This window comes from Alligator mississippiensis, chromosome 4 (assembly GCF_030867095.1).
Source record: "Alligator mississippiensis isolate rAllMis1 chromosome 4, rAllMis1, whole genome shotgun sequence".
Lineage (NCBI taxonomy): Eukaryota > Metazoa > Chordata > Crocodylia > Alligatoridae > Alligator > Alligator mississippiensis.
In genome coordinates, this window is record NC_081827.1 from 173,579,242 (window position 1) to 173,606,648 (window position 27,407).

At 42.7% G+C, this 27,407-nt stretch overlaps 1 protein-coding gene across 8 annotated transcripts in view; it reads left to right on the forward strand.

Moving 5' to 3' along the window:
* The window catches only part of PARD3B (par-3 family cell polarity regulator beta), a 792,385-nt gene that overhangs the window by 535,354 nt on the left and 229,624 nt on the right, over nucleotides 1-27,407 (forward strand). For all 8 annotated transcript variants that reach the window (XM_059727094.1, XM_059727096.1, XM_059727095.1 and 5 more), the window contains 2 exons: nucleotides 24,930-25,136; nucleotides 26,165-26,402. In XM_059727094.1, coding sequence (XP_059583077.1) covers nucleotides 24,930-25,136; nucleotides 26,165-26,402 — 445 coding nt within the window. The remainder of the gene's footprint in view (nucleotides 1-24,929; nucleotides 25,137-26,164; nucleotides 26,403-27,407) is intronic.

Genomic DNA, 27,407 nt, shown 5'->3' on the forward strand with positions numbered 1-27,407 from the left:
ATAGGCTGAAGTTCAATGCTAATAGATACAAGATGCTACACCATGGGAAGAATAATCAAAAACACAAATACAAAATGGGTGACATCTGGCTGGATGGCATCGCTAACAAAGAAGGATCTAAGAGTCTTAGCACTCTCGAGAATGCTGCTGATGAGCTCCAACTCCATGTGCTAAACCTGGAAAAGAGATGGTGACGATGCTCCAGAATATGACGCCCAATGGCATTCTCAAAGTCTGGCTTTCATCGTGGACAAAAGGGATAATTGGCAGCATCCCTAAACTATCTTAATCACCTCATTTCTGGTGCATAGAAGTGAGGCCAGCTGGTGGGACTCCTACACTCACCCCCAAGAGTGCCAAGGAAGCCATATAGACCTACCCTGAAAATGTGCAGCTTCATTTAGCTTTCACTCTTAATACTGACATTTCTTCCTGCTCTGGATTTCTTGAATGAACCAAGCAGGACTTTCAGGATAGTGGAAAGATTTTTTTGTATTGGAAAGAAGTGCAAAAGAAAAGCTTAGATTCACTTCTTACTTACGGTTATAAGAATTACCAGAGTTTGACTGAAAATCTTTTTTCTTGGGTGCTACTATAGATGGCTCAGTGGATTACTAAAGTAATAAAGAGCTTTTCACACATAAATCACTAGTTTGAAACCTTCCCAGGCTAATGTTAACATCTGACACTTGTGCTGTAATTTACACACCATAAGTTAGTGCTCCTAGTCTGACTCCTAATAGGCAGGTGTCTATATTATAAAAAGTTACACCAAAAGTTGATGTTGCCTGTGTTCAGAATGCCAACGGAGAGATCAAGAGTGAGATCTTTAACTAGTGTAACCTGTCATAGCTTCATTGCAGCCAGTGGGTGCATGTTGATTTACACTAGCTGAGGATTTTGGCCCCAAGACTTGAACTGGTTTTCAGAGACTGAACTGTCCTCTCCAGCTATGATCAGATGCCTTGCATTCTGAGATTGCTCTTCCTTTGATCCTACATAGACTGTAGTCTGGTCTGATATTAATGCCAGGAAAAGTATGCACTCTCTAGCTACCAGAAACAAAGTACTGGCTTTTATACACGGAGGACTAAGTTTTGTACAAGTGCAGCAGAAAATCAGTGGCAACAGCAACATTTGCATAAAGAATTAGACTTGCCCACTATATTTAACTGCATACATAGTTATGAACTATGAAAAATGGATATTTAGTGTTTTGGAGCAACAACTCTACTTGCATGTTTGTAATTTGCAATTAAAACAAGTCTTAGCAGTATAAAACTGTGCATATATTTGTACACAGTTTAAAAACACAACCAAGTAGTCAGTAGGGTTATAAAGGTTATTTTAACATTTTAGAAGGCGTACTTAAAAATCTGTCTAAAAGCATTGAGAAATGGCTGCAGGGGTACTAAAGAAAGCGAAGACTAACAGGAAGGCATTCAGAAAGATTTAGAGTCTCAATAAGATAATGAAAATTAGATGAACATTTTATAAGAATGTGGGGTAGTGGTTCTAGAAATACAAATTTGAGAAACTAGCTCTGTTTGATCTCTTACTCTCTCTCTTGCCAATTTCATTTTTAAAATAACCTTTTTATTAAAAGAACACATTGTGACACATATATCCCATGAGGAAGCTATAAACCCCTTGCAGGAGGAATAGTACCAAGTACACAGGCAGATGTAAAACACAGAGCAATACATCATATAGATGTAATATGTAATACATCATATAGATTAACCCTCAAATTTAACCAATGTAAGCATATTTATGTTATCTTTAAGGAAGGGTGGGATTGTAAACTACTTGTGGATAGTGTCAGCTAATCCCAAACAGACTGCCAAATGTCATCATAAGAGTCCATGGCTTTGCATAGTTTGTAAAGCTCTCTTCTGCAGTTGCTTAGAAAGAGAATTTCTTCCCAGTTTCTTCATGAATTGGATACGTTTTTAGATTAAATCATTTTCCTGGAAAAAAGTCATAACAGATTTTAAGACATGCATCACTTGAGTATTCTCTGTCCTAAAATCTGTCGTCTTAATTTACTCACCACCTCTACTCCCAGCCCTTTTTACCTTGCAGTTTACCACTTGCATCTTATCAAGGGAGTAGATTGATGAGATTTGCCTATGCCCCTGCATATCCAGTAAATGGTGCATAGATGGGTAATGGCTTGCTAATTGCTAATCTAAGAATCACTAAAAATAAATGTAAAATATTGCTGCATATTCAAATGCATGTTTAGAATGCATGTGCATTTCTGTTCTTTTACTGCAAGTGTAAGTTTTTCTGCAAAATTTACATAGAGCCTAATAAAGTTGGAGGAAATCAGCTAGACATGGAAATTAAACTTTCCTTCCCCTTCCCCCCTCCAAAAAAATAACGCGAAGAAAGGAATCTAGTTCTCAAGCTGTTTACATGCAAAATTTGGAAGACCCTTTTTTCAGTTATCATTAAGTTACTAGTACATCCTGGGAATATATACCTTTCACACTCAACGGTATTTCAAATCTAGCTAAAGACAGAGGTTAGTTTGTTTTCTCATTATCATTTTCCAACCCTCCTCCCCTCCTCCCACCTTGGGACCAAACATGCAGAGTTTCAGTTCAGAGGATAATTTCAATAAAGCAAGCCCAGTGCAAATTTAGCTATAACTGTACCAGGTAAAAAAGCTACAGTTTATTTAAAAAAAAAAAACCAACCCTTTTCTGTTTATTTCTAAACACATAGAAATTATTGGGTGCTGATTTTCATTTGGATCATTTGTTGAAAATTAGTCTTTCCACAGATTTATCTGGCTTTTGGCAACATGTTTGTGCCAGATACTAACCAGAGAAACTGTTAACAGACTTGATAAAATTCTGTATTTTCTATTATGAGAACTGGATTTTTCTACTTTTCAAACTGTTTTCCAAGTCAGATTTTTTTAATGCTGTAAAAATAAATTTTCAAATACATGCAGGGGTTTGGGTTGTAGCCGTGTTGGTCTAAGGACATAGGCAGACAAGGTTCCTTGGGTGAATTTGATACCTTTTATTAGACCAACCCAAATGGTTGGAGAATAGTTATTAAGCAAGCTTTCAGGTTCAAAAACCCTTCGTCAGGCTAAGGAAGCTTCAGCGGTTGGTGTGTGCTCTTCCTTCATTCCATCCAGGAAGAGCACACACCAAATACATGCACGTTTTTGTGCAGCGGGTTGCATGTATAGGCCTCAAATTTAGTTATATCTTTTATACAGGGAACTTACCAGCAGGTTTGAGCTGTATGTGTGATACCTTCCTAAATTGAAGGTTAACAAATGGACTTACTGCATCATAAATATGTAAAGATAAGTACAGGCAGAAGGGTAGCAGAGCGGGGTGACTGAAGCCCCAACCTTAGGGATTGACCCATGTGATGGGGAGGGACAAAAATAGCATCAGCTGTGCTGACAGCTTGGCTGCCACCCTGCCACTGGCAGCACAAACACTGGCTACCCAAAGTGCTCAAGCACCCAGTTATACCTCTGAATAGAGGACAGTTTAGTTTGCATATGTGCTTTTGAAAATCCACCAAAAATTTAGCTGAATATATGAAGATGTGTAGTGGTGAGATCAATTCTTTTCTGTTTTGCTCTAAGATACAATAAAGACAAAACTTGACTTTGGTTCATCTGCTACTAAGACATGACTTACTGCAATAGGTGACTTCCTATTTTGGAGTTTGCAAATTAAAGGGCATTTATTATTGCTTATTCTGTGTGTTTTGAGGTTGAAAATCCCCAAGTCCTCAGGATCTTTTGTAAATATGTATTGCAGAATCTTCTCAGGCTATGATGTGCTTATTTGTTTGTAGTCTGCTAATCTACAAGTGGTATTCTGATAAGGTTAATGCCCAGTTAATTACTCAGAGACTTGACATACAGTTTAATTGCCACTTGGCCAACAAATGTTTGTTGCTTGCCCTGCGTAGAATTTGACGGGACTGAACCATGCAAACCACAGACTGATGGAGGGCAAACAAAATAAATACAGTATTTTATGTTCTTTTAATTCAGGGCCAAGTGGATTTGGATGAAGTGTTTATTTAGTTTGTTGGCTGCTTCAGATGCTGTGGCATATTGATTCCTTTTATTACTAGCAGACATTTCACCTGACCTCTCGCAGATCCAGTATTTTAAAAGCCATAAATTTTAACTTTACTTATGAGCAAGGGCTGAAATGCTGTGAAAGCCTTTTTATTAGCAGAGCTTTGCCTTGCTCCATGTTCATGTGTCACCCATGGCAACAATATTTAGAGCTTCTTAAATTAGAGTGGCTGTTGGGCAGTTGCAGGGAGGGGGAAGGGGAACTGCAATAAAGTGAACTCATAAACATCTCAAGTGTGCAGGATTCACTGATCAGAGAGAAGGCAGGTGTACAAGAGAAATCACCTTATAAGAGAGGATTTTTCCTAGTTTATTTTGGTTTTCTGCTACTTTGATTATTTCCACAGTAGAAAAAAAGGAGAGAGGTTTTCGTTTATTCCCTGAATTTTAATTTCAGGTTAAATTAGTAAAATTGAAATGTCTTTTTCTTCATTTTCCCTAAGCTTATCTTTTCTTTAACAATAATGATCATCTCATGCTTTTGTAATACCCTCGATTAACCCCCAGAAGGGTGTAATCCACAGGGCACATTTACAAGAGATATTTACACCAGAGCTGACTAATTCACTCCTCAGTAAACATCTCAGTGTCTACACGTCCACCCCATTAGGGCACAGGAAGCTAATACATTTTGCAGCAGGGTAGTACTTGTAAATGCAAGTACTACCCTGCTGCAGAGTTTTTTCGTGTGCAGCAGCACACATGTAGACACTGAGCCAGCTGGCTGAGGCATGAGGGTGCTTCAGTGCAGGGGGGTTGCCTGCCCACTAAACCTGCCCTGAAGCACCCTGGTGCCCCAGCCAGCCTGTCCACAGCACATAAAACCCAGTTGGAGCAGCCCTGGGCTGGCAGGCTGACAGCTTCACACTCCCTGCCAGCTGGGGCTGTTCTAACCTGCCTCAGTGTGCTGCGGTCTGGGTGCATGTGTGAACACCTTGCCTGAGAGCTTCCCAGCAGCAATAAACTCTGGAGCAATAAGTGCCAGAGTTTATTGTTGCATGTTAATGGAACACATATATGCACCCACCACCCCATATGTGTGTGCTCGTAAGAAGTAAAACCAAAACTTGGTATGCAGAATTGGCTTGGCACTTTTGAAGTTAATTAATTGTAAGGTAAAATGACTGATTTAAAGATGGGTTTTGAACTCAATTCAAGAAACTGCATCAATTTAGATGAAAAAATGGACAACAAGAAATCCAAAGTATTTTTTTTATTTGCTGCTTTTAATTTAAAGTAGATACTTACATCAGGTATGCTTGGGCAAAAAAAATCTGATAGTGGGATTGTCTCATAGGCTAGAGACAGACATTACACATAAAGTGGTTTAAGTGATCAGAAACTGGTTTAAACCTATAACAGAACATAAGTTCAGTGCATATAAACCAGTTTGAAAATGGCCAAAACCAGTTTGAGATAAACCTGGTTGAATGTAGTATCAGACTTAACTGATTGAGCTCAAATTGGTCTTTGCAATGTCTGTCCCAAACCTCTTCCTGGTTTAAATTAAACCAGAGTCCCCCAGCATCCTGGCATCCTCTCTCCAGTGGAGCAGGGCTGGCCCTGCCCCTCTGCTCCCTAGCTGGAGCAGGAACAGGCAGGGGTGGGGGCATGGCCAGACATTGGCCCTGGGAAGGAGACAGAGAAAAGGTTTATTTCCACCCCAGTCTCCTGTCCCACCAGGGTCTAACTGCATGTCTCCACTGGCTGCTGTAGCGGCAGGGGTGTGGCCAGCCCCAGGAGTAGCTCAAAGTGAACTAGCCAGGGAAGGGTTTTAATTCCTGTCTCCCTGTCCCACCTGCAGGGACCCGGGCCTTGCTGCTGCAGTGGTGGGGCTGGGGCATGGCCAAATGCCAGCCAGCATGGCCCCTGAGGCAGAGGGGGCAGGGCGGGGGTTATTCCCCCTTCTACCCCCACTGTGAGTGGGGGACCACAGCGGGGTCTGCCTGCCTTGACTGCTGCTGCCACTCATTCCATGAGTGGAACAAGCAGTGGGATAAGCCCCCTCCTGCCCCTTCTGCCAGATGCCAGAGGGAGGAGGGAATAACCCCCGTCCCTGTCCCTTCACCCAGGGAGCTCTGGCAGTCAACCTCTGGCCGTACTGCCAACCCTGAAGCTGGAGTGGTGAGGGGGCAGGTTCCTGATGGTGCAGCAGACCCTGTCCTGGTGTCCAAGAAGCACAAGTCTCTTCCCCGGGCTGGGGAGATAAGTAGGGCTCAGCGCTGCAGTGGACTGCAGCAAGCAGTGGCACTGGGGCTTGGAGGGACCATTGCCTCCCAAACCCCCACCCCTCCAGTACCACCACCACCACTCTTTTGTGGAAGCTTTCCCCAGCCCACCCACAGCCACGGCATGGCCCCCCACTAGGAAGAGGCTTGCACTCCTTGGACACCAGGACAGGGGCTGCTGCCCCATCAGGGCCTTGCCCCTTTGCCGCTCCAGCGGCAGGGTTGGTAGCATAGCCAGAGGCCAGCCGGAAAAGCCCCTTGGGCAAGGGGGCAGAGAGGTGGGTTATTCCCCCTCCCTCCGGCATCTGGCAGAGGGGGCAGGAGGGGGCTTATCCTGCCTCTTGCCCCATGCACAGAGCAAACAGTGGTGGTGGTCGGGGTGGGCAGATCCCACTGTGGTCCCCCGGGGGCATTGGGGATAGAGGGGGGAATAACATACCCCCGTCCCCTCTGCCTCAGGGGCCATGCTGCCCAGGGTTTGGTCATGCGCCGGTCCTGCCACAGCAGCAGTGAGGGGGGAGTACCAGGTGGCCCCCAGCGTGAGTCCATGTGGGTAGGACAGAGAGGGGGGAATTAAACCCCCTCCCTGGCCAGTCCACTTCAAGCTACTGCCAGGGCTGGCCACTCCCCCCCAGCACAGCTTTCCTGCAGCCAAAGGCTGCTCTAGCACCCTCCAGGCTCCTGGCCTGAGAAACTGTAAGGCATGTGCCTGTATTTCCTCAATCCAGAGGGAATGTCTGTCCAGTTGCAAACTTATTAAATATAGGAAGGTTAGACTAACTGCAAAGATTGAATCAATTCAAACTCCAGCTTTCTGAATGTCTGTCTCTAGCCCTAAAATTAAAGCCATTGACATTTGAGCAGCATATCCCAGGGAAGACCCAGCTGCATGCTGGAAAAAAAAGATAGGAATATATGATGGAGCTGCTTAAACTGTGATAGTTCTGTCCTAACCGAAGAAATTGTATTGCCATTCTAGTATAATTTCTTCCTAGAACAAATGTGCATGTGTGCACAGTTATCCCAAGGTTGCTACTCCCATGCTTTTGCCTCAAGGTTCCCTGTCGTGAGACAGTTCCATTTGTCCAGGCACACCCACACCAAGGTGGAGCAAACTATTTAAATGTATGCCCAAGTATCAGTGAACCCAAAGAGATTTTAGCATGAATTTAACTTAAAGTGTATATAACTTCCTTTCTACCACGCAGTAGAAATGACCTACTTTTCTCTCATGAATCAAATTTAGCATTGTAGAGAGAGTCCTATGTTCTTACATATTTATATGATTGGAGTTTCATGGGTATTAGCATGCACTGATTATGGAAGCTTGGCTTGAGAAACAAAATCTTGTTTTAAAATGTGAATGGCTTTGTAATCTAGATTGATTCATCTGAGCCAGTGTCACATTTCCAGTTTTTTTTACATGTGGATGAGACCTGTGACCTTATCCAAGGTAAGGTGGGGGGTGAACTGAAGTAATCACAAAGCACTGGAATTTTTACTACTCTTTGATTTGAGACCGATCAATTTGCAAAGTGTCTGAACTCACTAAAGAATCATATTTTCTAAAAACTGGAACTTTTCCAGTCCCTTTTGCTATTCCCGTATCTATTCTCCACTAGCTGATTATAACAGCTACAGCTAAAATCCCTTTCCTATACATAAGTAACCATGAGGAGAAGGCTTCTGTTTTGAAGGTTAGAGTTTAATTTATACTCGGAATCAATCACACAACAGACAGACACCTCAGTTTGAAACAAATGGATTAAAAACACTTGCCTGCCTGGGGTAGACACTCAAATTCCTGTGAAAACTTTATTTTGGAATGTAGTGCCGTTGGCTGCTTGTACATGCCACAGGGGTTTACTTTGGTTAAATTCTCCCTAAATTGAAGTGGTAGATTTTAAAAATGCTGCTTCAATTTAAGGAGAATTAAACCAAAGTAAACACCCATGGCGTGTACACAGGAGTCGAGCCTGATCCTTACCTGCCTCTCTGGTGGGCTGAGGCAGGGGGAGGAGAGAGCTGCTGGAAGGTCAACCAGTCCCTGAGCTGCAGGGGGGCTGGTGCTTCCCTCCATGGTGGCGGCAGCAGTGGCACACCCCAGGCAGCACCCAGCCCGGGCGGTCCCAGGGGGAACTGCAGCCGCAGAAGGAAGCACCAGCACCCCCCACAGCCGTGGAGGGAAGCACTGGGCCCCCGTACAGGTCAGGCAGGCTGGGGAAGCACTCTTCTCCTTCCCCAAATCACTCCAAAAATTAGGAGTATTTGGATTTTAAGTCTCTAAAACAAGAACTGTTTGGATCCCAGGTTTTGGTTCTACATGTTGAACTGAGAACAGCAATTCCACTATGGCCTTTTAATAAAGGGCCTGTCTTTGTTTAACTCTGTAAACAGTTTCTATTTAACTAAAAATGTCTATTTTGATATCTACTAACACGGAATTTTAGGCTAAAATTAAACATGGTGAGCTGTGCAATCAGGTAAAAGAAGTTAATTATTCTAAGAAGGAACATCAGCTTTGGTGAAGATATTTGCTTAACTGTATTTCATCTAAATTTGGACCATAAAGTTAACAGCTGCAAACATGATTTTACCCATGTACTTCTGTTTGAAACTAAAATTCAAACTAAATTTGAAACTAAACTTCAAACTAAAATTCTTAATCTTAATTCTGTCACTGTGTGAAACTCATTTTGCAGAAATACATAGCAAACCTCATGTTAGTAATAGATATTTCTTCTTTTTGAAATATTAATGCATTGCCTCTAAACTTCAGTCTCTTTTACTTCAGTTTCTTTAGACAATAGAAAATGGCTACCCCAGCATACATTTCTAAGATGACATAGTCCTGTGTTTCTGTTTCCTAATGACAGTATTTTTCCAGGCATTTCCTCTTCTGTTGCTTTAAGAACAGTATCCTTTCCTGGCCTTTCAAATTGGGAGCCACCATTATTCATAGCTGAAATTGCAAATCATACAAGTATAGGCTAAATTGAAATCATTATATATAGTAAAATAGATTGAAATATCAGTAAATCTGAAGTCTGTAACTAGCTCTTTTAATCAGAGAACTTGTTAAATTTCCCCATGCTTTGATTTTGCTTTCTTAGATTTTTCTGTCATGTGTCAGGTTATTCAGTGCTTGCTATTTCTGCTTCTAATTTAGGATGCTTGGTTTGAGGTATGAAACTGACTAAAAGATACATGTTATATCTAATTTGTGAGTGCAGAAGATTTAGCGCTTTCCCTCTGCTTTCATCAAGCCTTTCATAATCTCCTCCACGCTTATTAAATGCCTACTAAATGAAGTAGTGCTAAAAGGGCCAGAGCACCATTTAAGGTCAATCTACAGAAATACCCTTAAAAAGCACAGACTAAACAGGGTAATGATTTTGAAACCTCTCCTTCCCAAATCATTCACTACATTGGCACTACTAGGGGCTGAAGAAATATGTGAGTATAAAAACGAGATGGCGAAAGACAAGGAAGGAGTGGTGTGCAGCTGTTTGCATTGTGAAGCCTACCAGAAATAAACAAAATTCTATTAAAAATTTGTTCACAAAAAGGTTGAACATGAATCAATTGAATCATTACATGATACAACATTTATGATCTGGGCTGTGTCTGGTCTATCTGTTTTCTGTGATGCCTTGCACACCCAAGTGGGAAATGACAACTCTCTTTTGACCTAATGCTGATTAGGTGATACACCTACAATTTTTTTCTTATTCCTTAGCTTATTTAGGGAGAGATTTTCAGAGGTTTGAGGGAGAGTAAGGCTACTAGTTCATACTGGCTGCCAGTCTCCCCTTTTTTTCTTTTAGAAGTCTCCCCCTTAGGACCAGGTACAGACATTACATTTTTACCACTGTAAGTCTGTACCAGTAACAGAACAGAAGTTCAGCACACACAGACTGGTCTAAAAATGGTGGAACCTGGTCTAAGATTTGCACACACCCTTCCCCACCCCTGCCTCCCCACCAAAGGGCAAATGTGTTTTCTGTTTGCTACCAATCTAAACTATGCTTCTTCCAGAAGACCATGCAACTGAGACTGATTCTTCCTCAGGCTTTTTGTATGTTTGTACCTAGCCTAATTGACCAAGTCTTTTGATTATTACTATTTTATTGCAGTTTGAATACTTCTGTATCATTTGTGGGGGCTGAAGGCACTATTTTATGCTCCTTCAAATAAAGCTTTGAGATACTGTCCAATTTTAACTCTGCTTTCCTGTTCCCAACCAACAGCAATGGTGCCTCTGGAACTCTGTTTCCTTTCTTTTTGCCAGTCAAGTGAAAAGCAGAAATATATTAATTTCTACCAGGGGTGTCAAAGGTATGGCCTTTCGGCTGGATCTCACTTGCAGAGCCCTGTCATCCAGACCACAGTGCTGCCTGTAGTTCTTGGACTGGACCCACAGGCCACATGCAAATGCACCCTGGATTGGCCTGTGCCATATGCAGCAAGCACACCCCCTCTGGCCCTGCATGCTACACATGGTGCACAACATCAGTCCAGGGTGCACACGCCATGTGGGGCCTTGTCTAGGTTATATGCTATATGAGGTATGTGGGGATGGGCTGGGGATGCACAAACCAGCCCCATGCCATTCATCCTGCCTGCAGGCCCTGATGAGTTTAATACCCCTGATTTGACACCCCTGATAAGGAAATAAGTGGACATAATCAGTCAACCAAACAAATGTTCAGTTTAGTATCAAGACATACCCAAGTATTAAAAGTCATGCAAAATTCATCCTGTTCTATTTCCCTAGTCCCTTTTGGGAAAAGAGCCATGTAAGCAAAATAATCAAAGCTGTATATCCAGTCAGCCCTACTCCCCCCAGCTCACAACAGCTTACCAAAGCTCCTTAAGTAGCCCTCCAGCCCAAATAATTGCCCACCCCGGTCTAATATAATATGGAATTTATAGTATTGCATTTACTCAAACACAAGACAGGGTTTTCTCCTCCCAGTCAGCATGAGGGGAAAAGCCCTTCATCTTATATTTGCATACAAGGAAACCTCATTAAATACATTGTCTATCTTTAAACTGCTGCTAAATCAGCATGTGCTCAGTAATGGAAACCAACTGTGATGTTGATTAAATGCAGCAAGCACTGAGCATGAGTATAAAACACATGGCCCATATTGGGCAAACTTTTTAAATTTTTTCATGTCCCAAGTCAAATCAGCCAAATCGATTCCAAGTCCGTGTGAGTCATTCGAGAAACATATGTGGCCCTGCTACCCGCAAGCATTCTCCACCCCCACCTGGGGCTTCAGATACTTCCAAATCGTTTGGGCCTGCGTGTAGGATGTCCGCCAAGCCCAGAGGCTTGGGGTTCAGATGCCCCCAAGTTTTGCTTGTCCTCAGCCATATGGTCACTGGAGCAAGCTAGGGAAGAGTCTCCCATTTCCATAAAGTCAGCATATAGCCAAGATCTTCCCACTGGAAGTGAAAGTGGGAGGCTAACTATGAATTACCTCAGTCAGGGTACTGCTGCTTGCCATGTTCATGGTTTGCCCCAGCCAGTAGAAGAACCACCTTGGTGGTCCTGGTATTTCCCCTACCAGGTAATTACTGGGCAAACATGCAAGGATAGATTAGTGCAACCTATCTAAATAAGATACGTGGTACTACCCATTGAGCAGAGTCCCCCTCAGCACCTACTCTTTAAAAGCATAAATAAGCCACTACATTGCTTACGTTTCAACTTCCTCTTCACTCCCACAGTCAAGCTGTGCCTTTCTTTCCTATTTCCAATTATTCCTGTTTCTTCACTAGCTTTAAATGTCTGGCAAACATCACCAAATGGGACCCCAAACAGTTCACCCAGAATTCCTCTGTTGGCCCCTTTTTCAGCCTCTCGCATATGATTAGTGTGTCCCTGCCCTCCTTGAGGTTAAACCAGACCAGGTTGTCCTCATGTGCATATTAGTTGTGTGCCTCATGTGCATATTAGTTTTTGGAGGATCTCAGAACTCATGACAAGAACACCCAGCTCCAGTTATGAGTGGGGGCTAAATAGCACATGATTCCTTTGTAGGTGGCTATCTGCATACACGCATAGACTGAATAGTGCTGAACTGTGGGGCCATCATTGCTTGAAGGGCTGTTGACTCTGCTGGTGCCTAGCCCAGTGAACTATATATATCATGGGCCTTTTGGCTTTGCACTAATATCATGCATAGTGGGCATGTCTATATGTGCATTTACACTGGCTTAAATTTCCTGTGCAGTAAGCAGGAATAGGCTGGCATCTACATGTGCAGGCATTAAAGTGCATTAATGCTGTGTGTGGTCTGACTTGGGACTAAAGTTAGTTCCAACTCAGTCTACACACAGTGTTGTTGCTCAGTTAAGTGTCTACACATGCGTTACTATGCAGTAACTAATCGGGCATAAATTTGACACCTGCATGAAGCAGATGTCAAATTTACACTCAAGTCGGCATAAGTCACCATATATACTGCGCGGTATGGGTGTGCACATGTCGATGCATGCCTGTACTACACAGTAATTCCAGTTACTATGCAGTAAATGTGCATGTGCAGACACACCCAGTTTATACTATTTATAAGTTCGTGCCTAAGTCCTAATTAAAAGTGTGTTTATGGAGTACCTGTGCATAAACTTGTAGCAGTTTCAAAAAAGGTAAAATGCATCAATTCTAAGTGAACTAAATCTATGGGTATTGTGTGCATATTAGTACAGCTGTGTTATTTCAAGGTCAGTTTTTTCAAATTTGTTCCTCATTTCCATGTGCTCTGGGAGGCCAGGGTCTGACGGTAAGAAAGAGGGGAAGGGGTTGCTGAGGGAAGGATTTAGGGGTTAGAGGACAAAGGGGCTAGCCGACCCTCCCCCCCCCCCCCCCCCCCCCGCCAATTTATTTTCTCTACTGTAGCAGTGGGAGGGGAACAAATTCTTGACAAACTTCTAATAATTAGATTCTATACCCTGAAAATTATATCAAATTTATAAATTTTCTATATAGAGAATCTAATTATTGGGGGGTTCTTATAATTAGGGTCATCTTTTATTTGAGTAAATACAGTAATTATTCCATTCCAGCAAAACTTGTTTCCATTCATTTTTTTGTTAAAAAATGGTCACACCATTTTATCTTCTAGAATATAAATAGCAAAATAATCCAACTAATTCAGTCTTCTGCCTTACCCACGTTCTGATTATTTCAGTTGTTGAGAAGAATTCCTTCATAAAACGCATACAAGAGGCAAGGATTTTTGTGGGTTATACCTTCTATTGCACCAGCTGCATAGTTGGGATAGACTTAGATGACCTTTTAAATGCAGCACATTCTTCTTCAGCTCGTTTTCATTCATTTTGTTTAATAACTTTATGCAACATAAAGTTAACGATAAAGATTATATAACCTTCAGGATTTATGGGTGTTTTAGGGTTTGGGTTTTTTCCCTTCTATTAGTACTGCCTGTGCTGGATGATTGTTCTTTCTGTTCTTTCACCCACCTTCTCTGAGTGACTTGTTTTCACAATGGCTCCATCACTTACCTGTTTACCAGCGTTGTGTAGGGCTGACAGCCTGCCTCGATCTGGTTCATTCTCTTTTGATTCCGTAAGAGAGATAGGCAGACAGGTGAGTATAGAAAAGAATATTTCAGAATGTGAAGAAAAATGTCTGACACTTGCAAAGGAAGAAACAGGAAGCAAACTTAACATCATCTGTGTGTTAAGGAAATAATCTCTAGTAGTTGTACTGGTGTCAGTGAATGAAATGGTCAGACAATGGAGGTACATTTGACACAATCTCATAATTAAGAATAGTTGCGCAGAGATGCCTTCCTGGTACCAGTGAAGTGACTTTGGTCAGTCACAGGCATCTGGAGGTGTAGCAGCAGTTATTATTCAGAAGTAATATTTGCTTCTTAGAAAAAAGATCACCAAGATAAAAGAGGGGCGACCATCAGCAGTTTGGATATTAGTCTAGGAAGTAATTATTCATGCAATCATGGAAAGGAGAAATAAAAACCTGCATATCATAACTAAATTTAGAATTTAAACTTTGAATTATTGCAGATAAAGCTGGTTGGACTATTCATTTAAATTAGTCCTATTTCTTTTCATGAACTAGTCCTGATTTCTACTAATATATTCCTTGTTCATAAACATTCATGGAATTGTTTTGAACAAACAATTTGGAGCCTCTGGGCTTTACACAAATGATTCACGTACACCTTCATTATTTGCTTACTGTTCATTTATAATGTTTAATTGACCACATATGCCATAGGGCATTGATTGTGGTCCTGGATTTGATTCCAAGGCAATATATTAAAAAAAAAAAGAATCTTCTTGTTTGAACACAAATACATTGGTTTGTATGTGAATACAGGCTTCATAAAAATGACCAGAAACCAACATTGGGGGGGGATGACTTGTAAATACTGTATTTTCTCACATACAACATGCACATTTTTCAAAAAGTCAGCAGCTGGAATTTACATGGTACATTTTAAGAAAGCAAATATGGTAATAGCCACTTCTACTGCATTTTTCCACTAGGGAAAGCAAAAAGTAATGCACAGAAAAGCACAGTGAGCACAAGGGGTTTCCTAGCTACTACCTATGGACAACAGGAGCCCTGTGCTGCCCATGCACAGCTTTATTTTCCCTCCTCCTTACAGAGGCTCATGCTGCAGAAGCTGCTACTGACTTAGTACCCGAGGCTTGGCTCCACTGTATTTTTAAAGTGAACCCAAGCCACAGAGCAGCTAGGTAAGCCCTCAGCCGACTCCGCAGGTGCTGCTGGCTAGGTTTGGGCCCTCAGATGACATGGCAGGTGCTGCTGACTCCTTATCCAGCTCAGCTCAAGAAGAGAAGAGAGGTCTAGCAGTTTGGTTTAGCCAGCAGCGTCTGTGGCATCCTACAGCTAAAGGATACCAATGCAGCCACAATATTTTGCTCCCCCCTGACTGCAGCTGCCTGTTCTTATCAGGCCATCCCAGTCGAGGGGATCAAGGAGAGATCTTTTTATTCTTCGTTCTGCCTTTCAGAAACAAGGTGTATATCTTACTTGGGGGCATGTTGTATGCAAGAAAATAAGGTAAATGGTATGGATATTGTCACACCAATTGTTAATAACAACTGAATTTTCAAAAATACTGCTTCTAACATGTTAAAGTAGCTTGAATAAGAAACTTTCTTTAAACTAAGCATGTTAGGAGTAATATGGATTTAACAAGACATAAAAAAAGATTATCTCTAGGTAATCTGGTAGAGTTTTATCATAAAAGAGGTTGAACATTTGAGTAACAATAATCTGCAAATGAATAATAAATAAAGGTAGATATGTACCTGTGTTGGACATGGTGCTGAATTCAGGTCAGTCTATTACAAAAGGGTTGTCACACAAACAGAAATGCTCCTGGGAGCACCAGAAATATTCACAGGAATGGAAGTACTTCCATAGGATAAAGATTTTTTTTTTAATTTAAATTCATAGTAAGAATATCTGAAGTGTCATTCCATAGGATGAGTTTGGTATAAGGGATATAAATCATCATGATTCTAGGCCCAACCCAATCAGGAATCCCTGGGGCATAAGGAAAAAAATCCTTAATTTGCATTGTATTTCATATTTGTTCTCATTGTGGGGTTTCCTTATGTTTTTCTTTAAAGAATCTAGTAATGGGTACTTATCTGTTTAAGCATATTAGAGTGAAGGGTCTTTGGTCTGCCTTATTATGGAAGTTCCTACGTCCCTACTTATACAAATATATTGATTAGTATGATTGCCAAAGACTCACAGATTTGCAATAAAAGATGAAGGAAATAAAAATGGAATGGAACCAGTATAAACTGTAAAGTTCTGTCATAGAGTTGCAGCTAACACTCTCCTGAATATAAACGCCTTCAACTAAATACTTCCATTTCTGATAAGGTTGTATTAGTACCACGGTCATAAATAATGGGGGAAAAAATCAATTTTCATCTGGATTCAGATATTTTTTTTTATCAGTGGATTTTAATGTTAGAGTGGGAAGTTCCAATGTTGCCAATGAAATTTCAGACTAAATGATTATAGCCTGAGGAAAAGGGCAACTAAATGCTCAACTATTAATCTGCTAGAATAGGGTCTTGGTAAGCTTTTGAATAAATGAAGGTACAGTTTTTAAATGGCAGAACACAAGGAGATCACAGATGAAATTTCACTTCTATTTCCAGTGAGAGGAAAGAGTAGTTAATCTTTGCCATTTCACTCTATCTTTTGAAGGTAACACAATATTTTATAATGTAAGGCCATAAAGTGTCATAAGCTTGTTCTACCTTTCTCTGATTTGAGGGACATTCACAAGGATTTCAATTATCTAGTGAACCATTTTACTGAATTTGCAGGTTAAATAAATATTCCCTGTTTTTCTTTCTTTCTTTTTTTAAACAGTGAACTGAAAATATTACACGAAAGGGTTCTTTTATAAAAGCAAAAACAGGAAGTTCATAGTTATTGCTAAAATTAATTCCTCAGAGGGACTTTCACATTAGGGCAATCTGGCAAAATAAAGAATATTTATACAAAAAGTAGCATACTTTGCCAATATTTTTCCTGTGTTTCCCATTCAGTTGTTGAAGATGTACTTTATGAAGACCCTTTTCTTACAATTCATATTACACTTGACAGTTTGTAATTATTTAATTAATGATTATACATACACATGGGCAAGCTGAATTAAGGTTGCATTGACAAGCTTAATTCTTTCATTTCCTAACTTTTGAGTAATCGCACCTGTGTAAGTATTAAAACAGTACAGATTTCACATGTGATCTATTAATCTTTTTAAAAGGTATACATTAGAGAAGCAAATTAGTGTACAAAATACATTGGCATCCCACATGGATCATCAGATCGTCCAAACCATAGAACATACTTGAGCTAAGTGAGTAACTGTAGTAATAGAAAGCTGTTAGTGATGGGGTGAACCCACAACCACAGAAGAATGGCAATCCATGCTTGAATAGTGGATGCACAGCTATTTGCTGCACAGACTTGGGAGTAGCAGGTTCAAGTCTGAGTTCTGTAGAGGTATGGGCTCTGAAGATCACAGCATCTTCTGCCTCTGTGTCACCCCATCCCCTTTCTTTCTTCTGGCTTCCACCCATTCCCCACATTATTTTTGAACCTGTCCCTTTCCTAACTACTGTCCTCCCAGGAAGCTCCTATTCTCTCTGTTCAGTCATCAGGCTACTGTCCCTTTCCCCCAAATTTGCACTTCTTCCCCTTATTCCCCACATACCACTCTGCAGTTGAGTCACTTTCTCTTCTTTCTTTATGACATGATGCACCCCACAGTGGAGAATACTAGCAGCCCAGAATAGACATTTTCACTGCTCTTAGTCTACAAGCAGACGTTGCCCTTGTACGATCAGAAAAATATTTATAGAGGCACAAAACCCAAGCAAACAGATATCCGTACCCTTTGTCGTGCCATAAATGCCCAAAATAGTGGTCATGACAATTTGTAATCATAGTTTATGCTGCTTTTTCACAGTGGAAGTCTGTTTGCTTATGGCACAAATGCATGGACAGCCTGAGGCTGCTTGTGCTTTCCAGCCTTCCTGGGCATGAGCTCCCACAGCTTCAGGAGCTATGCTGTAGGGAACTTCCAGGGCATGCATCTGCAAGTAGGGGAACCCACAGGGGTTCCCTCTGCTTGTAGATACGAGTGTGACTGCATGAAATGCTCCAGGCATCCCATGCTGCTGTGCCCTGGGTTGGGGCACAACACCTGGAGCCATTGTTTTACAGGTCTGCAAGTATGGAGGGGAGATCCCCAGCTGTGTTTCATGCTGATGCACCCTGGGCTACAGAATTGGGCCTCTGACACCCTGAGAATGTCAGGGACCTAACCCTGTAGGACAGTGGTCTCGGGTGATGTGGATCAGCTTCACTGAGAGAAACACATTACCCATTGCCTCACCTGTCAATGCTGCAGGACAGCAGGCAACCTGTTGTGCCAACCCTGCAGCCCTAGAAACTGGTACAAACAGCAAGGGAGAATTCCCATTTTTATCTAGAAAATCATGGAGGTTAGGGTCACAAGCCAATGGGCCAAAGGAAGGGAACAGGTAAAAGGTAAAGAGACATCAGTACTGTGATAACATACACTCAGCATCTTAATTCCCATGTCCAGAGGTGTCCCCAAATAAGTCTTTATTCCAGGGGTAGGCAACGTTTTTTGGCTGGAGTGCTGAAAAACACCACAATGCCTACCTCGGAAGGTGCCAGAGTGCCGGCATGGCAGAAAAACAAAATGAGGGCAAGGGGTACATGGCAGGATGCCCTGCTTGTGCCCCTTGCCCCCCACCCAAAACCCCTAACCCCCAGCCCTGCCACCCTGTGCCCCCCCACCCAAAGTCCCTGCTCCCCAGCCCTACTTCCCGTTGCCCCCACCCAAAGCCCCTGCCCCCCAGGCCGGGCTCTGGGTAGCTGCTGGAGCCCGGGCTGCTCCCAGCAGGGCTTGCAGCATCCCAGCTGCCTGCTGGGAGCAGCCAGGATCCCAGCTGGCAGCAGCTCCCCAGAGCCAGGGCCGGCTACAGCCGGGAGGCTCTAAACAGCTGTGCTGGGCTCCGGCATCAGTTCCACATGGGCATGTGCAGGCACACCTCGGAGCGGGCAGTGGGGGAGGGCCTGAGGCCTGCCCTGCTGTCCGCACCGAGGTGCTCGTGCAGTCGCTGCCAGTGCAGAGCTGATGCCAGAGCTGTGGAGCCCAACACAGCTGTTTGCAGCCTGCCCACTGCTTACTGCAGCTGCCCAGAGCCCAGGCTGGCTCCAAACAGCTGTGCTGGGCTCCAGAACCCTGCCATCACCTCTGTGCTGGAACCAGGGGAGAGACTGGGGCTGCGCTGCCTCAGGCCCCACCACCACCACCCACTCCGAGGCACGCCTGCACGCACCAGTGTGAAGCTGATGCCGGAGCCCGGCACAGCCATTTGGAGCCTCCCGGCTGCAGCCCCGGCTCTGGGGAGTTGCTGCCAGCTGGGATCCTGGGCTGCCCCCAGCAGGCAGTTGGGATGCTGCAAGCCCTGCTGGGAGCCACGCTCCGTCACGGGTAGCAGCTACAAGGAGCTGGGGCTGGCTGTGGCATGTCAAGCAAAATGGCCTTGTGTGCCATGCTCGGAATGTGAGCCAGGGGCTGCCGAGCCCTGCTTTAGTCCCTTGAGTGCTCAAACAGCATCCTGCAGCTGCCCCCAAGTCCAGCTCCTGATTGACCAACAGTCCTGACTGACCAAGCCAGTGAGATCTGCAGCTCCAGCATGCACTCCTCTGTGTAGAGCTGACAGGTCCCATGTGTGCACTGCTCTCTCTTCCCCTTATGCCAGCCTCAGGCTTCCTTTTCCTTTTTCCCTTGTCCTCCCCCCCAGCCCCTGGGGATTTCTGGGAGTTGTAGTCCAAATTAACAGTTAGCACGGTTCTGCAGATTGCCCCCTGGTTCTTCCTGCTGTTACACACATTGCATTCACATTACTATCCCTATGCACCCCAGGAATTCCTACACAGGATCAGGTTCCTCAAGCCCTGGGAGTGCCTGCCCAGTTTTCCCTATTTGCTGAGATATGCCTCTGGGATCTTTGGGGTGTCCCTTGGGGATGCTCAGGGGAAGTAAAGCACACCCTAGAGATCCTGGGGGCACATCTCAGTAAGTGGGGAAAGCCATACAGGTGTTCCCAAGGGGTCCTGATCCTGCACAGAAATTCCTGGGCTGTGCAGGATCGGGCCTCTTGAGTCCTCAGATCACCTACCCATGGAGGCTGAAGAATGTGGGCAGCTCCGGGCTCCCAGTACTCTCCTGCCATGGAATAGACATCTGCCACTATATAGCAGCCCAAATTGATACTGCCTTCATCACGGCCACAGTATATAGCTCTACAAGGGGTATGGACAGTTATTTGCTTGGCCTTTTTGCTGCCATAAATCTTTCTGTGGTGGCACCAAGGTAATGAAGATTCATGTCTGTTTCCATCCATACTCAAAGCTTTAAACTTGTTAACTCAGATACCAGTCATAGTATAGCTGCATGAGTCCAGAGGTCAGTGGCTAGCGGTGCTGTGCTTTTTGCTACTACAGCTGTACCCATACTGCAGTGGAGATGCACCTTTCTTCTGTGTTTTAGTATTTACATTTGCACAGATTGTGTGACCTTTTCCAAACCCATTCTTAATACTGCTCCATTAATTACCTACTAGCGGTGCAGTTAGCACCTGCTTTCCATGGGATTCAAAGCATCACCTCTCTTTAACAGCCTTGCCATCCCTTGTCCAGAAAATAGCTCATAGCCCATGGTCTCAACCTTTTTAGACTCAAGGCGTCTTCTCATTAGACTCCTGGTTAGATTCAAGGCACTCCTCGGAAAATGACAGCTTTTAGTTTTCGCTTGTTTTTTTGACTAGAGAATGCTAATAGAGATTTTTTTTTCTGTTGCAAAGAACTGAGAATGTATTTAACACCATGGATTCATATTTGAAATCTCTGGTTTTATTTTGTGAAACATGTTTGCATATCTAACAGTACTAACATTGTAGCATTCTGCAGCACCAGGGAAACCTGGTTTAGAACCACTGTCCTGAGTCTTGGTCTGCTACATGGCCTGGATCCAGCGGAGGGGTTTTAGTTTAGCTGATGCAGAGCACTATGCTGTCAGTGATTTAAAGCTGTATAGTGGCTTCCTGTCCAAAGGTAGCAATCAAAGCTGTTTTCTGACTGAAAAGCAGAAAAGCTTTTTCAATGCTGATCAGAGTGGCTTCCACTTTGCCTTTTCTTTTTGCAGTGATTATGCTTCCCTTGTCTGTTGTTTCTCTCACACAGCCTGAGACAAGTACCGCAGTGCCTTTTACTGATGTACACATCTTGAGTGATTTTAACCACCTTTATGTTATATGCAAGTCATTGCTCTAAATCCATTTTAGCACTCACTAATTTGGCAATAATGGTAGTCTCCAGAATGGCAATTAATGAACAAAAGAAGGTTGCACTTCGTGACCTAGCAACCAGGTTTCCCTTAAACTGGTTTCTGTCTTTTTTTTACTTCATGTCAAAGTCTGCAGGGAACGGCAGTGTAAATTGCTTTGTGTAGACTCTAGTGATGATTTTCCATTTGGTGCCATTTTCTTTCTTTTGTAAGACTTCATTGATTACATTGTTTTATTTCAGAAATTTCTAAACTCCAGAATTTTTAAAATAACAGCTTAGCATTTATTCTGGCTTTCCTGTGATCACAGAAGCTCTCCACTAGTGATAGTCAATAAAGCTGTATGTGAATTTTTTTATGTCATCTGGTTACTTCTGGTAGTATTTCCTATGGACATTGTTTCACATGAATTGTGAAACATATATTGTTGTGTTTATTAGTGCATCTTGTGCTTAGGTCTTGGAATATACAGGCTTCTTTGTTTTCTATCTTTATCATTTCCTTTTCCTGCTTTGTCATATAAAAATTAACTACAAACAGAAACACTCTTTGGAATCAGGTCATAACTATACATTGTCTAGCTAAATTTCTCTCCTGTCAGAGTCCGTATCTTTACTCCGGTCACTTTGTTTTCTTTCTCACCTATTGTTAGTGGACAGTAGGGCTGTGCGAAATGGCACCGTTCCATTTTCACTTGCGTTTTGATGGAACAACGTTTTGGTTCGAATTTCATTTCAATTTGAAACTGCTGTTCCATTTCGTTTAGTCGAAATAGTTTTGCTGTTTTGACACTGTTTGTAACGTTTCACCCATAGGCTATAATGGGGAAGCTTGAAACAGCCTATAACTTTTTCATTTCTGGCCTAATCTGGATGCAACTTGCGGGAATGGTAGCCCCTTCTGAGGGCGTGAAGCCTGCCAAGTTTCAAGGAGATAAGTGCAGGAGTTTGGGGGAAACTGCACCTCAAGCTGCAGACAAGCAAAACTCATGACATGGGTGACACTGTGTGTGTTAAGGCGCAGCAGGGTGAAAACTGCCTGCCTGCTAGGCCCTGCTGTGGCCATGAAGCCTGCCAGGTATCAAGGAGGTAGGTGCAGGGGGAGTCTGGGTTCAGAGGCCCTGCACCTGTAGCTGCTGACAGGCCAAACTTATGACATGTGTGGGTGACACTGTGTGTGTGTGTGTTAAGGTGTGTCCTCACTCAACTGACACCAAGGCAGAAAGCAGGGCAGTTCAAACAATGCTGCCTTTTATGCAGTTTTTCCATCCCTCCCCCAGAGCACTGGGATTGGAAGAAACCTCAGGGAAGGATGATCGTCACTGGCCAGCTACACAGTCAATAATGAGAGCACTCCTTCCCCCCCTCCCCCCTCCCTCTCGTTACTTTAGCTTTCTGTTTCCCTGCAGGCAAGCCCAGCTTGAGCTTCAAAACTCGAAACATTTCAAACATTTCAAAATGTTTCAACTTGCCTCATTTCATTTCAAGACTGTTTCAAAGCTCTCTGTTTCATTTTGATTTTGCTGTTTTGAGCTCACAAGGAGTCAAAACAGCATTAAAATGAAACTGTCAGCGAAATTTCGCACAGTCGTAGCAGACAGGTCTGTATCATCTTGGTGGGAGGTGTTCTTGGCCCTGGGCTGTTGAGCATCTTTATCAACAATTTAGATGAGGATGTGGAAAGCACGCTGGCCAAGTTTACAGATGATACTAAATTATGGGGAAAAGCAGTCATGCTAGGGGATAGAATACAGATCTATGTGGACCTGGACAAGCTGGAAAGGTGGATGGAGCAGAACCAGATGCAGTTCAATAAGGATAAATGCAGAGTGTTTCATTTGGGGAGAAGTAACCAGCGACATAAATATAGGTTAGGAGGAGATGTTCTGGCCAGCATGATGTCTGAAAGGGACTTTGGGATTATGGTTGATCATAGGATGAATATGAGCCACCAGTGCAATGCTGTAGTCAACAGAGCTAATAGCATACTGGGATGCATTAGCTGACGTGTTGCGAGCAGGGCTTAGGAAGTGATACTTCCTCTCTACTCAGCACTGGTGAGGTCCCAGCTGGAGTACTGTGTCCAGTTCTGGGCACTGCACTTCAAAAAAAGACATGGAGAATTTTTAAAGGGTCCAGGGAAGGGCCACAAGAATGATTAAGAGCCTGGAGGACAAAGCTTATGGGGGAAGACTAAGGGATCTGGGACTCTTCAGGCTGGGGAAGAGAAGACTGAGGGGGACTTGGCGGCCATCTGTAAGTATGTAAGGGGTGAATTTCAGGAGCTGGGAGAAAAACTGTTCACTAGGGCACCCCAGGGGAGGACAAGGAGCAAGGGCCATAAACTGTTGAAGGATGGTTTCAGGTTGGATGTAAGGAAGAACTTCTTTACAGTAAGGGTAACCAGAATCTAGGCTAGACTTCACAAGGAGGTGGTGCAATTCCCAACCTTGGAAGTCCTCATGTGAAGACTGGACAGACACCTTGCTGGGCTCATTTGATCTCAGCAGTATCAGAGCAGGGGGGTTGGACTCAATCTTTTAAGGTCCTGCCCAGCCCTTAATTTCTATGATTGTATAATATTATACAGAGGCACTGTGGGTATGTCTACATGTTGCTACAGCACTGTGCTTTAGTACTTCCTTTTGGAAGTACTAAAGCATGGCACAGTTATCACCCATACTGCACCATGCACACGGCACATGGTTAGATTTTGCTGCTACATTGCCATAGCAGCATGCTAAAAAGGGGGAGCGCATCCCTATGGCAACATAGCTGCCAATTATGTGATTGCTACATTGCCATAGCGTGCTGTATGGCAACATAGCACATTGGTACATCGCTGTAAGGCAGTGTGTAGACGTGTCCTGTTAATATTAGGTTCCCCTAAATATTCTGCCAGCTGGGAAGTGCGTGTATTCACAAAGAAGGAAAGTGGAGGACTTGGAGATTCTGTTTGCTTTCTCCCTTTTGTACAAAAATGCTTTCTCATGCCCATGAATGAAGGAAGTGGCAGCACCATGGGGCAAGGCAATTTATGTGTAGCAGTATTTTACTGGATATATTTATGCTTTGTTCCTGAAAAACCTGCTGAGCATATTGATAGCATGGCAGTGGTTAGCTTATATAAATTAAAGTGAAAAGCTGAGATAAGGTCTGGTAAGAGAACTGGTTATACCTTCCTACAGGGAAATTTCTTTTGAAAATATCTAGCTTTCTGTAAACCAACCCATTCCAAAAGCCAAAACATTTATATTTTGGATAAATGTAGTTTTGTGGCCTGTAATAATATGCTTTCTTAGAACAGAGGCCTTCAGCAGTGACAAGGGTTATCATGATTACTGTTAAAATTACTAATATCATCCTAAGCTTGAAATTCCATTTTGGGCAGACTTGAAAAATTTGATACGAGAGAATGTATCCCACAAGTGATGACTCGCTCCTTACATAAATGCCCTGAAATTTCTACTGACGCAGGTTTACCTTGATACTACTTTATAAATAAATTGTTTGTGTGTTATTTCAAAGCTGCAAAGTAAAGGAATTGCAGAGTTAAACATGAATATGTACTAGTTTTATTTCTCTGTGTAATTTAAATGTAAACTTTTTACTCTTTGCTTTCCAGAATCTCCTGGCAAAGATTTTGGTCCAACTCTGGGTTTAAAAAAATCCAGCTCACTGGAAAGCTTGCAGACTGCTGTGGCTGAAGTCAAGAAGAATGAGCTTCCTTTCCACAGACCCAGGCCTCACATGGTCCGTGGTCGAGGTTGTAACGAGAGTTTCAGAGCTGCCATTGACAAATCTTATGATGGACCTGAAGATGTAGAAGAGGGTATGCTGTTATACGTACTTGTTTAAGAAACACCCCTTTCTTAATTTAGGTTGAGGCTCTGTTCAAGTAGAGCACTGAAGTCAACCAACTGTTTCTTAAATCTTTGTCAAATTGAGTACAGTCCAGGCCCAGCCTAATGTCTGTTGAAGTCAATGGCAACTCTTTCATTGATTTCACTGGGGCAATGGATGGATTAGGCCCCCTCATCCAGAAAGGTTTACTTACTTAATTTTACCTGCAGAGTAACTATTTTTCTTCATTATCCATCTTGATAATATCTGTTGGCATCTGCTTGCTTTTAAAGTAGTGATTCTCATCCTTTTCAATACTGCATCTCCCTTTTCCATATTGACACCATTTTGGAAACTCCTTCCATCAAGCAAAAATTTAACAGAAACTCTGTTCAGCAATATAGGAAGGGCAAAGTGCTTACAGCACCCTGGCACCTATTCATGGCATTGCCGCAGGGTCACAGCCTACTGATTGAGGACTTCTGCTTTATAGCACAAACTGTGGAGTTCCTAAATAAAAGCTAGAGTAGCTCTCTAACCAGTGAGAAAAATTGTCTTTATATTCCTCTTACAGATATTAAAAATGGCCTTATCCTAAAGAGGAACTTTATTCATTTTATAATATAGTTAGGTTATATTAGTCCTCAGAACCTCTTGTTGAAATAAGCTCTCACTGTTTGTGTCCCAGCATGTGGGCTTTTCTTGAACTGATGAGGGTTAACAAGCCAGATTTAAAAAAGAATAGTGTTTTACCACATGTCAAGGTTTTTCATACCAGAAATAGTAACTAGAAAACAAGTAACTATAATAATTCTGTACTTGATTTACAATACAGCCTTGACTGAATTAACTAGTTATGTTTAGTCTGCTTTTTAAATTATTCAATTAAATGATCATGCACTATGAATTATTGCAGCACTTTTCTACACAGATTCTGTATTTCACATGTTTGCATTTTTGTGATCTGAAATGGCCCCTAACCATTCTTATTGATTCTCTCTTTCTCTCTCTCTGCAGATGGTTTATCTGATAAGAGCTCTCACTCTGGCCAGGAAGCCCAGAACTTTGAATCAGCCCCTCAAGGGAATAATGACCTAGAAGATGTAGAAGGCAAGGCAAAGAAAGACAAAAAAAATAAAGAGAAAGAAAAGAAAAAGGAAAAGAGCAAAGGTAAAGTCAAAGAGAAGAAAAGGAAAGAAGAAAATGAAGATCCAGAGAAGAAAACTAAGAAGAAGGGTTTTAGTGCCATGTTAAGGTACAGGTCTTTTATATAAAACACATTTTTAAAAAAACGTACCAATGCTCATGACAGTAGGTAATATCTTGTTAAGTAGGTAGCAATGTGAGAGACAAAAACAGTTTTGCTGCATTCAATTTTTTTCTTTAAATCATGTAAAAAGAAAGCATCATAATATATTTACATTAAATTTTTAGGGGTAAGTTTGCTCTTTTGTAATGCACATGTTTTCCATATTCATCCCTTTCATTCATAGGCATCAGAGGGCTTAAATATAGCATTAGGGGACTGGGTCCTGATAAAGATGGGACTGAACACACGCCGCTATTCATGTCTGCACAAATGTTTCACACTACTGCTAGTTGGTTCCACTACACCTACTCCAGCCTGAAAGCACCAAATGGGGATAAGCCTGGAGCAACTGAGCCACTGTAAGTGGCATGGATAAGTTGAATGGACAACCGTAGGGATGTTTTTGCATTCCTGGGGCAAAGGTTCAGGCTAAAACCCAGGGTCTGCTCCCTGCTGAGCCAGCAGCCATCTTACTGAGCCACATTCCCTCTGGCTTGTTTTCTTTGGGGGGTTTTTTGGTGTCACATCTTGGCTGCCCAGTTGGCCAGCTACAGAAGAAGGGCTTGGATAATTCCTAACCTCTGTCTTGCTGGTTAGAGTACTAGGATGACAAGTCAGAGAGATGCAGGTTAAAACCACTTCTGGGCAAGGCAGAGGTGAGGCTAGAACCCAGGTCTTCTACTTCTTGGGCGAGTGTCCTAACCAGTCGGTTATTGAGGTTAAAAATGGGAAGGTCTTTCTCTTTCCCCACCCTGGCTACCTGTTTTCTATGGGTTTTTGTCCAGCTACTATTATGTGACTTATGCATGTACGTTAGGTGCACATACATAGCCACGTAGACACCTGGCCAGCATGTAGCCTACTGCGCATGCTCAATAAACATTAATGCATGTATGCATCCACACTGCCTGGGTAATAGAGGGTAATAAAATTGTAAGCTGTGTGTAAATG